The sequence below is a fragment of the Porites lutea genome, chromosome 2, assembly GCF_958299795.1.
Source record: "Porites lutea chromosome 2, jaPorLute2.1, whole genome shotgun sequence".
Lineage (NCBI taxonomy): Eukaryota > Metazoa > Cnidaria > Anthozoa > Scleractinia > Poritidae > Porites > Porites lutea.
Genome location: NC_133202.1, coordinates 45,051,809 through 45,066,163, shown reverse-complemented (window position 1 = coordinate 45,066,163; position 14,355 = coordinate 45,051,809). Strand labels below are relative to the sequence as shown.

The 14,355-nt window shown below is 39.1% G+C and overlaps 1 protein-coding gene across 1 annotated transcript in view; it reads right to left on the bottom strand.

Moving 5' to 3' along the window:
- Positions 1 to 1,485: 1,485 nt before the first annotated feature.
- The window catches only part of LOC140926285 (adhesion G protein-coupled receptor L3-like), a 19,668-nt gene continuing 6,798 nt past the window's right edge, over positions 1,486 to 14,355 (bottom strand). The window contains exons 3-13 of the mRNA XM_073376046.1: positions 14,324 to 14,355; positions 12,174 to 12,440; positions 10,946 to 11,104; positions 10,143 to 10,409; positions 9,060 to 9,224; positions 8,367 to 8,576; positions 6,969 to 7,128; positions 5,646 to 5,794; positions 4,629 to 4,886; positions 3,403 to 3,538; positions 1,486 to 1,663 (exon numbers count right to left, since the gene is read on the bottom strand). The exon at positions 14,324 to 14,355 is cut by the window's right edge and continues 66 nt beyond it. Coding sequence (XP_073232147.1) covers positions 1,527 to 1,663; positions 3,403 to 3,538; positions 4,629 to 4,886; positions 5,646 to 5,794; positions 6,969 to 7,128; positions 8,367 to 8,576; positions 9,060 to 9,224; positions 10,143 to 10,409; positions 10,946 to 11,104; positions 12,174 to 12,440; positions 14,324 to 14,355 — 1,940 coding nt within the window. The 3' untranslated portion in view covers positions 1,486 to 1,526. The remainder of the gene's footprint in view (positions 1,664 to 3,402; positions 3,539 to 4,628; positions 4,887 to 5,645; positions 5,795 to 6,968; positions 7,129 to 8,366; positions 8,577 to 9,059; positions 9,225 to 10,142; positions 10,410 to 10,945; positions 11,105 to 12,173; positions 12,441 to 14,323) is intronic.

The window sequence follows — 14,355 nt, the reverse complement described above, 5'->3', positions numbered from 1 at the left end:
CAAGAGTGCAAAAAGTCCACTTCCGGTGCTTCGTTCAAAACTGTCTTTGCTGAAGCTCCTCACGACTGTATGTTTTGTCATTTAAGGCTGCGTTTGGTTACTGGAAAAAACATAGTGTAACTGAACACGAGGCGTGACAACTCTTGTTCCAGGGTCTCTCGAGAGAGACTCAACCTGGTTCCCAGGACCCTCTTTTACTCGTCCCTCGGAGCGAGTAGGAGTATGAGAGGACCCTAGGGTCGAGGTTAGTTTTCCTGTTCTTCTTTACATTCAGGAAATAAGCTTTTGCATTATTTTCTTTAAGTCATTTCTAATCTATAAATCAGTGATAGATCAAGAGTCATTTTTAGGCTCTTTTTTTTATTATTTCGGTATTTTCATTTAATTTAATTTAGCAATTTGTCAACAAACAAAGCGCTCTTCACAATATACTGATCAAACGCGCTTTACAATTTTAAACTTAAACCTAAGAGACAGAAAAATGAAAACAATATTTACGTGGGCACTATACAACCATAAACCGTGACTCTTCAGTGAAGTCCATTGTTACATTTTTATGTCAGCCAATAAGACACTCAATTCATTTACTGTTAAACAGTAGAGGGTGTCAATGGAGTCACAGGCAGCCCAAGCGTACTATGTGTGGATTGGGGCCTTCAGAGGTCATTTGATCGGAATATACTAGTATGATAAGTGTAATATCTGATGCCAAATATATGCAAAGTTAGACCGCGGTTTAGGAAATCTTTGTACCTTCAGATCTCTTCTCCAGTGGGTTATTTTAAGAGGACAAATGCTTTTCTAGACTACGCCATGTGCTTTCATGAAATTGTTCACGGTTAAAATTAAATGGCGATTACATAAAAGCGTTCGGCAAACTGAAAATGGCTTAGAACGCAGTTTTGTTAAACACTGGCTAAAGTCTCCTTTTTTTTGTCTATCTGTACTAGTATCCCTTAAGATAACGAAAGTCGATATTTCGTGCATTGTTACATGTGATTCAGGCCTTTATAGTTCGAATTTGATTCTACGACGTTAAGAAAAAAAATCATGATACGCGAAATGTTGATTCAAAAAGCTCCCTTAGCTTTAGTTCATAGCCACTCTGTGTCCTCCGGCCGGTTTAAACGCAGTTTAGTCGACTTTCTTGTCATCGAGTACTGAGTAAGAGAGCATTTATTTGGCATCAGATATTACACTTGTCATACTAGTATATTCCCAACAAATGACCTCTGACGCCCGAATCCACACATAGTACGCTTAGGCTGCCTGTGACTCCATTGACACCCTCTACTGTTTAGCAGTAAATGAATTGAGTGTCTTATTGTCGGACATAAAAACGTAACAATGGACTTCACTGAAGAGTCACGGTTTATAGACAACAGTTGTATAGTGTCCATGTAAATATTATTTTCATTTTAACCGTCTACCGTAAAAATTGGAAAACATTAACCGTCAACCGTCAAAGCTACCGTAAGCTTGAGACCCACAGTAGACTGCCTTAAATTCGGTTCATGTAGCTGTCATTAGAGATATGAACTCGTCATCCAGGTCTGTACTTTTGGCTCTTTTCTTTCCAAGGTCAATTGGTATTCATCTGTGTTGAAAAATTGCCTGTTTTCAATTCCCTGAATCCTTATCGGGACAGCTGTTAGGAAGTTGACTGAATAAACACAAACAATAATGTTACTAATAAAAATATTGCTCTAACGAGCCCTTATAAGACTTATAATTAAACGACCTTAAACTGCTGATTAAAAAATAAAATTACAATCCAAGCTTTCGCCATCAACGGCATGATGATGATGATGCCATATATTTATTTATATTTTTATTTTTAACCAAGCTGCTGAGGGACAACTTGAATATATGTTGCAGTTAATTTTTTATTTCGGGTAATTTTTGTTTTTCCTTTGTTTCAAATTCATAAGCATACATTACCATACCTAAAAATAATAGAAAAACAAAAATAAACTGAAATAAAAAATTAACTGCAACATATACATTAATACTGGTTACTTCTCACAGTATTTACTTAAGTAAAGTGTTTCTTGGCAGCTTTGAACGATTGTGCTCAAAAAAGTAGCATAATATGCTACTAGCAGTGCTCGTACATTTCTAAAATCATGCAAATAATTATGTTAGTTTCTGTAAATTATTCTCATTTTAACAAAAAAAAATGTAGAAATAATACTTCTACTTTTTACTTCAAATTTGGTAAAAATACCTCAATAACTCTGCAACAAACAACTAAATGGCAAACACATTAACCCTATTTACATCTAGAAACTCTAAGAGTGTATAATTCACGATTGAGTCGTGTGGAAAGGTCGTAGGTCAATAAGCAAACAAAAAATTTATTTTGTTTTTAGATTTGCCCGTAACACTTAGCTCGGGTAAGAGAAAAGTGTTTGCATGATCAATAAATGACAATTTTGTGCTGCAAAACTTGTCAAAAGTCCAAATTATGCTAGCAGTGGTTTTTTTGCCCGGCTTTTTTGGGGAATGAAAACGCTCGTCATGACGAATTGTGCCAAAAATTATGCTAGCAAAATCTATCAAAGCCTACTTTCTTGGGTTGATTAAAAAAGGTACGTAAGACCTTGGACATTTTTAGGACAGCCAGTATTTTTTTGCGCAAACTTTAATGCTAAGTATAGCTTACTCGGGATTTGAACATATGTTGAAAATTTGGCCTTAGTCGCCCCACTCCGCCAAAGGCAGCTTGTCACAATCTCTTAGGTGGGTGTCAGTAAAACGCAGGGTCGACGGGGTGGGCGTCTACTTTTTTTAAAGAATGCTGTTTTAGGGTTAGGGTTAAAGTAGTGTTAGGGTTAGGGTTAGGGTTAGGTAGTGTTAGTGTCAACCCTAACACTAACCCTAAAACAGCATTCTTTAAGAAATGATTGACTGCGAGCCGGTCCCGACCCCGACCCCGATCCCGCGTTTTACTGACACCCTTCTCAGTTACTGGCACCCAAAAGTAAAGGCGTGGTCGATTGACCTTATTACGGAAGAAGAATAATGGAATTAAAATAAGGAATCAGTAATTTAGGCATATATTGTAATTTAGAATACAGAAATTTGGTTGAAATAAAATATTAAGATGTATGTCACATTCTATTGTGGTCCCAGAATAAGGCTAAAAGATATTTGTATTAAAATTTCTGTGTATTGTTATTCAGGAATACGATCAATCGTGTTCATCTTAAGAGGCACCTGATCCTCTTTCTCATGCAGTCTGCAAGCGTTTTTCTCGGGGAATTAAAGAAGACCCAATTTTTTGTTGGACCAAAGGTAGAAAATTAGTTACTGGTCTCACATATAATGCTTGATTTAGCTCGTGAAATGAAGTAATTACCAAGGACGAAAACTGAAGTCGATTTTCGCTGATTTATTTACCTGCTGGAGCTTGCAGATGATTATTTTTCTGGACATTATCCTCAGTACTGATTGGTTCTGCTACGGCTTTGCTTATAACGGATCCAGCGGATGTATGTTCCTTTTTACACAAAGTACCAACTACACGTGCTCTGACCTGTAAGAAAGAGGTTAAATTGCAAAGTAAACTATTAATAGGCCACTTTCGATATATCAAAATTCAGCATGATGTCGAGTCTTAGAGGACAAAAACGAGTTTGCGGGCCCTGGAAATAGGTGAAGCCTGGGTGAAGCAAAAGGGACTATGAAAATAATATACAGAAAAAAAGGGGACCTGGGTGAGAGGCGGAGACAAAATAAATTGAGATAATGACAAAGATAAATTCGCTTACTTTAATAGTAAAGAGGTTTAGGTATCAGTTAGTGACATTTTTTTCAAGTACAGTGCAACTACTGTAACCGGGGCCACCTAGACAAAGTTCTGACCTATCGGACTACAGGAAAATGACAATACATTCCGAGAAAGTTGGTTATGGGCCAATCAGCAGCTCGTAAAAAACAATAAGTCACTCGAAGCACCAATTTTAAATATTGATAGCACTTTTTTCTCAAGAAAGAAAAGTGTTTCACCAGACAATGTTTTTCTATTTGAAACTTTACATCTAACACCTAGGAGTCGTATTTGGTTAAAACAAGCTGTTATTTTGTCATCTACCAGCAGTTTCTTTGCTACCATTGCTGCGTTTTGCACTAACCTGAGATCCCAAGTAAAAAATGTAACTGACGTTTACGTTTATCTTCTCGGTCATTCACTCTAACGGACCTCTCAGGAAACACAGGATTTCTTCAACGGGTTCAAAAGGTCACGTCGGTGAGTTGATCTCGATCCATGTTGTTGATTTCGTTTCGTGGTAATTATGATTGACAACTAGTACTTTCTCGGAATGTAATGTTATTTTCCTGTAATCTGATTGGTCAACTTTGCCTAGGTGGCCCAGGTTATAGTAGCCGCACTGTAATAGTAGACTGCAAAGTAGCAGGTGTTTTTGCACAGGTCAACGTCTAGACCGAGGGGAAATGAGAAATAGAGAATGCCGAGACTTAGGAAACACTAGGCCTAACGGCTGAAACTCAGGCGTCTCGTGCACTCCCCGCCTTGAAGAAGACGAAGAATTTATTTCGAGAGAAAAACCCACGATTTTGCAGTCTAAATTGACAGTAGTGGCTAGGATAACCAAAAAACCTACCTCAGAGTCCAGAACGCAAAAATTGAAAAAAATGACAAATCCTTGCAAAGAGTTGAAAATTGTGAACAAATAATGAAAGACAATAGTAGACGAGATAAACGTTAAAAGGCCAAAAGACCACGTTATTCCCAGGACTGGCAGGAGAATTAAGGACCTCCTCAGCCACGCCTTTACGTGTTGAACACGTGTCATCGATTCACTGAACTTTGACGCTCTATTTATTCGACAAAGCAACATGATGAACAAAACAGAGTTGACCTGAAACAAATACAGAATAATACTGATATAAATTGATAATTTTTGTGGAAGAAATTTAAGATACCTTTTAAAACATGTTTAGAGCAAAACTATTGCCAGTTGAAGGTCTTTAATTGGTCATCTTAGGACCCTGGGTATAGGGAGGAGAAGTGTGACGTCATGTTACCATGGTAAATTTTTGGACCACAATAATAGGGAACTTGAGCAACGACGACGGCGACGGCAACGAGAACGGCAAAAAAGTCACAGGTTTATATTAGCGAAACAACAACTTTGCACATGAATCACGTCTCTGCGACATGAAACTTCCTAACTTCATGCACCCGCTTTATAAAGAAAGTGAAAACAACACAAACATACTTTCTTTTTCTTTCTCTAACCTTAGGTACGGTCCTTTCGGACTCAACCCCAGAAAATTTCGCCAACATTTGATAAATTAAATGAAATTGAATCTGACAATCGATAAAGTTTGAAACAGTGAGAATTCACTTTTAAGTGACGTTCTCGGTTTGCTGTCATCCAGAAATTTTGCTACCATGGCAACGTGACGTAACGACTTCTCCTCTCTATTGGCTTGGCCTCAGGGATTGAACCCACAACTTCCATCGATGATCGCATTCGGAGGAGAGTGGCAATGCTCCTAAGCAGTTTTTACCTTAAAAGAGTCGACCGACTGAATTTTTACACTTAGTAAACTGCGCAAAATCAAAGAGGTAGAGCCCACAAGGGGAAATGGGATCTTTAAGAAAGAATTCTTACCAAAACAATTATAGCAGCCGGAGCGACAAAGGCACAATAAAGGAGGTTATGTTCTAATGTCAGCCAGCAGTTTTCAGCTCCGTATTTCTCGATACCAGTCACTATAAAGGTCACTATAAAGGTCATTCCCACTATTGTGATAGGAAAACCTGAAACAAAGCACATTTTAAAATATCTGAGCGATTTCTGGCGCGCTGATTGGTTTAGAGCTATGAACATGTGTGATGGACAATAAGTAAAGACCATGATGATGGTGAAGCTATTTGTTTTTACTTCACGCAAGCTTCTCCGAAAAAAAAAAAACCTCAATGGCACATGATGGCAATGAGCGTCAAAAACTGAAAATGTTGCAAAATACAAATTGACAACGATTTTCTCTGGTTTATACACTAATCGACCATAGAACTGACCTCAAAATGTTCAAAACTTTGCAGTGAAACCACTCGCCTGCGGCTCGACGTGTTTCCACGTGAGTTTTGAACATGTTGACATCATTACTATGGTCGATAAGAGTATACACCATGGAAATTGTTGTGGAATTGTTTAATATATTTTGTAACTTACTGATACACTGGAAAAAACAATTTCTTTATTAAAATAGAGAAAGCTTTGTTTTATAATCAAGATTTGAATAACGTTAAACTTTACTGATTTCTTCTTTCCTTTTGTTCACTTCCTTTCTCCCTTCACTTTCAATATTTAAATTAACTAAGTTCTGTCAAGAGAGAATAATGGAAACCATTCCAGTTTATCTTGGTTCTCTCGTACCCTATGACCAACATTCCATCAGTTTTACCAAACACTGTTTCTATCGATTTCAGTTTGAAAGAGAACGCAACATGTATTTCTTATAGTTATGCACCTGGCCACGTTATTCAGGTGTCTCTGAATTACGCAAATTAAGAAGCAAAGGACGAAGGGACGTTGAATGAGCTGGCGAGAAATGCTTTTTCTTTTGCTTACCGCCTTCCTGTGATACCAATTATCTCCATTGTTTCAGTTACGCGTGGCATCTACTAGAATTTTTGTCAGTTCACTTGCCTTCATTTTTTGACAAGAACAAAATGGGCAAGATAGCTAAAGGGCATTTACAAACTGACTAAGATACGGTGGTAAGTAAAGCAACGTCACTGTGCAAATATAATGCCGTGTACTTCCTCCGCAGAAGCTCAAAGAGGCTTTTTGGTTTGAGTTGGCAGGTTCGATCTTTCACTGAGTTTTCGCGCCTTCATTTACCTCGCACAGCGAAAATCCAATAACGCTCCGTCGAGCCTCTGAGAAAACGGGAAAGATGACCTTAATTGACGTTAACTTTTTTCTTACCCCATCCAAAAGTGTAAAACCACTTCATCTTTGAATGAAGTTTATCTCCCAGTTCCGTTTTTATGATGAGTAAATAAAGCAGGACCCCATGGTTGAACATCCATGTGAACACACACAGGAGAAAATAATGAAGTGACGCCGCCATGACTGTACACCAAACCTGTCAAGTAACAAACATAAAGTGACTGTTAACCCGTTAAATCCCAGAGTGACCGCCTCTTTGTTTCTCCTCGCGCGTCTTGCGTTCTTGCCTGGCTTATGAAAGGAAACGGAAAAGACTGCCACGCAGGCTACCAGCATCAGTTCTCCTATAGAATATCAATGCATACTGATCAACTATGAGAACTGATAAAACAATCACCACAAGGGTAACTGTTTAGATCTTTTATCAAATCCTCTCAATGAGACTAGAGAATAGGACAATCACATGACTTTTGGAGGGCAAATAGTTTATTTGTGGCCCGAGTAGCATCCTTTGCGTTCGAGCGGAACGAGGGTGCAAATGATGCTACGAGGGACACAAATAAACTATATGCCCGACAAAAGTCATGTGATTATCATTATTATCAATACAAGTGGCCACATCGTACAAATTATTTCATGAGGACAGATTGTTTAACATGAAATCATGTTGCGGGCTGCAAATTCCATTTACAGCCCGCACTTTGCCATTTGGCCCGCGAAAAGGAGCGTTTTAGAGAGGGCAGTTTGTCATTTGGCCACGTGTAATGATATTAATATTAAATTTTATGTGAATATTGGGGCTGAAAGGCTTAAAGGCCAGGGTAAAAGGATCTTAAGTTCAATCTGATTCTTATAACAACGGCAGCCGCTATTCTAGTTGAATGGTCAGTCGCCAGGGAAACAAATGAGGTGGTGCCACCGAGAAAGAACATATCCAAGGGTTACTAGTATGAGCATGAAAAGAGAAGAATTTGTAATTTGTTCCGTTTTTATAAGTGGAAGTAATAATTCTTGCGGCTGAAAGAAAATAACAAAGAGATTTAGTCGGTGTCTGAAAAAGCCTTCCAAATGGCCCATTGGGATGTTGAGTGTTTCTGGGTGTTGGTAACACTTTCTCATGTGGTGTGAGTATTGTGTAGTGCCCGTTTAATGTTTTGTATTACGTCATCTGGAGATCTCATCATCTGTAACGGCGGAGATCACCCCGAAACTGAAGAAGAAGCAATAAACCTACGATGAGTTCAACATAACTTTTTAAAACTCTTTATCTACTTGATTGGTAAATGTCATGAAGAATTTTGTTTCCTCTGGTAAGGACTAACTCCAGAAATTTCGAGAAAGTTTTGAAATAGCCTTTTTTTAAAGTAGGGAGGTGAGTGAGAGGATAGTACCAATATAATGCTGATAAAGAAAACTTGAGTTAAAAATATTTACCTCCTCAAGGTGAAAGTTCTCATTGATCATGATTAAAATGCAAGTCGCGGCGATAGCAATGCACAAATGTAATATCATTTTCACTCGCGGGCTCTTCAAATACTTCCAAAGGCATGCTATTAACATGAAGGTCAGCAGTAGAAACAGCAAAGAGCATGCGCAGCCTATGGTGGCGATAGACTTCAAGTACAGTTCGTGGTGAGAGTTGACCTAGAAAAGAGAATAACAAAGTTTCAAGAGAAAAACGATTTTGTATTCCCTGTGCCATAGTGCGTAATGCACGCTGCGAAAGGTATTTTGTTGTACAGTCCATCACTTCCTTGCTTATTTCGCGGTCTCTACTGTAGCATGAAGAAATTAAAGCTATTGGAATTCGGAAATATACGGCTCGTATTATGGTTGTCAGTAACCATTTTGTATTAGGGAAGGTCACTTCAACGCAGCTGCGTGATCACGCTTGCCTCCACGGAAGACCCGTCTGGACTTCTTTCTGACACAAAATCGTCCCAAGGGTCCCGCCTCTTTCGCCACTCGAGAATTCTTGGCGACAGGGTACAGCATGTAATAATAATAATAATAATAGTAATAATAATAATAATAATAGTGATAAATAAACTGCAATATAGATATTTGTTCTAAACTTAAGCTCATATTCCTGGAGCTGCAGGGGAATCAAAAAAATAATTTTTTTACCGGTTTGTTGTACATTAACACTGCGAAGATTGTCAGGTGATCACACTCGCATGTGGTAACTCGCGCGTTTGATTCGTGTTCCACACGCACGCACCCACGCGTTAACCACGTTTTCTGTGGAAGTCCTATTTGCCAAAATACACAGCTCCCAATAAAATCTTCACTCTGCAGTAAAAAAGACAGTTTACTTCTTGATCAGTTATCTGATTCATTTATCCATCTTTATGCACACCGGATAAATGTTTAGAAAACTTGAAGCAAATGAAAGCAAGTGGGAATTTTGCTGGGGGGATACAAATGATAGAAAAAAGTGCTAAACGATAAATGAAACCAGCGATAGAACTCAAGGACTTATGGATAAAGAACATAAAGAGGACACTTCTCCCCCCCCCCCCAACAGTTTGTTCGCTCTCTGGCAACTGTTAACGTTAATTTTCCACTTGTTACGGCTTGAACACCCCCGGCAATATATTAGTACTCATGCCTGGCGCCATTTCACAAATCTTCTTCTCGATCACTTCTAACTGTCTTCTTTTATCATCTTTTCTGTCAATAGATCTTATATACTGAGCTGTATTGAATTTTTGTTGGTTCTTATTCAGATTTCTACTTCTTTTTTTTCCCTTATTTTGTATGGGGAATTAACCTGAATAACCTGAAGACGAAGTGGCATATTGGCGTGAATCAGGAGTGCAAAATCTTCTCGTGCATGAATTGATTCTTGAACATACCAGCTTCGCTACATATTTTACATGGATGTTATTTTACATTTTTTAAATTTTGATTGCATATTTACTTAAATTACTCGGCACGTTATTGTCGCAGGCAACTAAACTTCACAAAATATATCAGTTTCCCAGTGAGAAAAACCCATCTTTACGAATTGATAAAATTAGTCCAAAGGAGCACAAAAAAGCTTATCCATAAAACAATAATTTAGTTGCATACGGTATATACGTTAGTTGCATTGTAACGTAGATGTTGTAGCAAGCGTTTCCGCGCAAGCTGGCTGAGGGCCCGGGGCCTGAGAGACGAACTCTCGCGGAAACACTTGCTACGCTGGCTAGTTGAAGTGTCCCTTGCCTTATTCTTGTGATAAAAAACAAACTTGATTGGTTTTCTCATCGGGGTGACAGGACGCGGAAGAATTGTGGCAGAAACAATACTTGAGCCACTCTTGAATTTTGTCCTTCCATTCTTTTCCTCGTTCTTTGCACCCTCCTTTTCAAGTGTCAAGATATTGTTGAGAGTCTTGTAGACAATGGTGGACGCTTGAGTTGCTGAATTTGAAGCGAAAACTTCACCAGGAAGAAAGACTTTTGCGCCGTAATGGGAGAGGTCCATGCTGAGCTGAAAAAAAAATTGAAATATCAATCTAGAATTGGTGTCTTCTTCTCAAGAGAAAAAACAACGAAAGAAACAAAAGTAATATGAACGAAACCATTAAAAAGCAATAACACTAAAGCTGGTTTGTTACAAGGGAGGAAGCATGAAAATGGGAGTTGTGTGGATGCGATTGTCATTCAAATAATTTTCAGAAGTTTTGATTAGTTAGGAGTCATTACGTCAGCCGTAGAGCCATGGCTTACAGCCATATGAGTAGGGCGGTGTTCGGGAGGTTAAGAGAATAGAAATTCATTTATCATTTTGCACATAAATGCTTAAAAAGAGTTTGGTTCTTATTAACTAATTGGCGGCCGTGACATCAGCCACAAACCACTATCTAAGAGGTTGCTCTGTTAATGCGCGGTCAATGGAGTGAAAGGTTTTTTAAATTAGTAATCAAACATTTTACTCCACGGACAGAGATTGAACTCTGATAAATATAAAACATGCTACAAATGAAGGCTAAAAGTAATTCTAGGTCATGAATTTATTCATTTTACCTTTTTTCTAGTTGTTAAGAGATCCACCCTAAAAACAATGTTCTGCTTGCTGATTACCACGTAAGTTGAGTTTTCCAAACCCGTGTCCAGTTGGCTACCAACTTGTGAACCAAAGTCGTCCATTGCCTTTAAAAGGTCGTCAGTTACATTACTGCGGCTCTAAGAATTTGTAAACAAAAAGTAGTGAGAGCAATTTCTTGAACATAGTAGCCTGCGCTACAGACGAAACTAAATTCTTGTTAGGTCCTTCTGCGAAACAGCGCCGAAATCCTTGTTCTGCCCCCCCCCCCCAACCTGTGTACCAAGATTTAAGTACGCGCCTTGATTGGCCTGCTGTTAAAATACCCATTGTTGATTGGCCAATCCTGATGTTCCTTAGCCTCCCACGCAGGCGTTTTAAGGGGAGCTCGTTTTTCATCCCTCCCCACAAACGCCTGCTCAACCGAAAACAACATTCCTTTCCCACCGTTTTATTTGCCTGGTAAGTGACCAATCAACAGTTTTGAAATAAAGTGTTGAAAGACTAAACACGACTAAAAGGTGACCTTAGAGTTACCGTTTTCCGTCTTTTCTTTCCTCCGTTTGTGGGGAGGGATGAAAAAGGAACTCCCCTAAAAACCCCTTCGTGGGAGGCTAGATGTTCCTTTGATTCTTTGAGTCCGTTGGCGGCGTAGAACCAGGATACCCGCGCTGCTTTGCAGATGTTTAATACTTACAGTAGAAGTCTACTGACCGAAATTAAACTACGTCTGCGATGCAAGCAAGAAAATAGCTGCTGTTTTAAACAACTAAAGTTTAGGCCCAACCTCGTCCCAACGGCACTTTTCCCTGGCTTTGGAGGTGGGGCGCCCTACCTACAAAGCCAGGGAAAAGCACCCTGGGGACGAGGTTGGTTTAGGCCAAACTTCAAACTTTTCATGAGACGAACCAAACGCTAATTTGGGTCGGCCTAACGGCAAGTTAACATTGTCTGTTGGGTCAGACGTCGAACTTAGGACACGTCGAACTAATAAATTGAATCAGATAAGTACATTATCATACAGGCCAATTTAATTTATTAGTTTAGTTCGTCGCATGTGAAAGCCGACGCTTGTCCCGGAGACGATCTTCAGTCGTTCTACCCGCCTGAAGCAGATGGAGAGAACGTGTTGGACGATCCAAACTTATTCAGACCAACTTCTCCTGAAAAGTTGGACGTTTGGCCTAGGCCTAAATTAACTTCACATACCTCTTGCAGATATAACCAAGTGGGGGTATTTTCTTCCTCCAGAAGATTACTTGCTACTTGTACAATATTTTGCTGGTCTGTTATCGTATTAACTGCACTGTTGTTCACCAGTGAATTGTAGTTTACAAGTTGAACTAGCATCTTCACTGATGCTGACAATTCTTTTGCAGTGAGTGTGATTTCATTCCCTGGGTTAGTTGCGTTTGCAAGACTATTGATAAAACTGCTTACATTTGCCGAGGAATTCCCTTTCAATAATTCGTCAATCTAGATCGAGAAAAAAAAAAAACATAAAAAAGAAATTCAGTTGATGTGAAGTGATTTCTCAATATCTTTGTTCTGATCACAATAATCGTGATGAGTCACTGTCTAATTTGTGAATTTTTGATTTCGTAAGGTATAGATGTCATTCGGAAACTCCTTAAGTCAAGGCATATTTCCGGATGACTGGAAATGCGCAAAGGTCACCCCACTTTTTAAACAAGGCGATCGGGACGACTTAAATAATTATCGTCCAATTTCGGTGATCTCAGTTATGGCCAAGGTCTTTGAAAGAATCGTCTATGATCAATTATATTCCTACCTAGAAGAGCACAATATAATCTGTAAATATCAACCAGGCTTTCGCGCTATTCACTCAACTGTCACGGCTCTCCTTGAGGCCACGGACACTTGGGCGTAAAATATTGACCGCGGTAAAATCAACGCCGTTGTTTTTTTAGATCTCAAAAAAGCCTTCGACACAGTTGACCATGAGATCCTTTTATCAAAATTAAGCAATTACGGCATATATGGTAACGCGCACCAATGGTTTAAGTCATATTTAGAGAATCGTACTCAAATGTGCTCCATCAACGGATCGCTCTCTCAAAGCTGTTTATTAAGTTGTGGTGTTCCCCAGGGGACGATTTTAGGTCTTTTACTATTTCTGTTATACATCAACGATCTTCCAAACTGTCTTTCAAATTGTGAGCCGAGGATGTACGCTGATGACACCCACCTTACATACGCAGGTGATAATGCAGACAATATTCAGTTGCATCTAAATCAAGATTTAGAAAATGTTCACAACTGGCTGAGAGCAAACAAACTTACTCTAAATATGACTAAAACCGAATGGAAAGCAGCTCTTTTATTTAAATATTTTTATTATATTAGTATTAGGCATTTTTAAAGCTGACGAATTTTGTACCGTGGATAAATAAAGATTATCTATCTATCTATCTTGAAAAACAGTGCCACAACAAGCGATACTGCTTCATTATTGACGCCGTTACTGCGGGCGACCAGTGGAGCCCCCAATCACCCTTATCTCCAGGCCCCGGTTGTTCAAACGTTGGATAGCGCTATCCACCGGATAAATCACTATCCAGCCGATAAGTATTACGGAAATCAATTACGCTATCCGCTGGATAGTGATTTATCCGCTGGATAGCGCTATCCAACGTTTGAACAACTGGGGCCAGGTTGCTATTACGTGCGTGCGGCACGTATGTAGCCAGCATAGATTTAAAGCATAGACTTACAGCATATCCCTATTTGTTTGAACTTCCACTAAGAATGAATGGAATGCGTAGAACGTAATCTGATCACGCCTGTTTGGATCGCTTGGGTTTGGCACGTTGCAAGGGAAGAAGAAACAGGACACAGGCAACAAGTTGGTTTCCTTTGGCTTGGAGATAAACTTTGTTGGTAAAAGGATTGGACAATCGTCATCTATTTCAAATCAGTCCTATTTTATGCACTCGAGGTCTTGAGTTTTGTGGCAAACGCCACGTCTATTTAACGGATAAATGCCAGTAATAAAACCTGCGCTTACCGCACAGAGAGCGAAAAACGTCTATTCTATGATTGGAACAATTACTTGTAGGCAGTTGTCAGACCCCTGCGTGTGTTATTATTACTATCTCCGTTCCCATTCTTGTACACTGTTACTTTTGAAAAGGTATGTGCACTAGCATGCGAAACGTTAAGTTTATCATAAAGGTCATTAAATGTATTTTATTAGCATATGCGTATTACTGCTGCTCGTTTGAATTTTGATTCAAGCTAAGAGGGCCAGGAAACAAGGAACGTCACCTTTTATCAATGGTATTACCACACATAATGTTAGATGCCCGACGAAATAGAATATATGGTGTCATACAAACCTCTTTTTCTAACGATACAATCTTGTTGTATG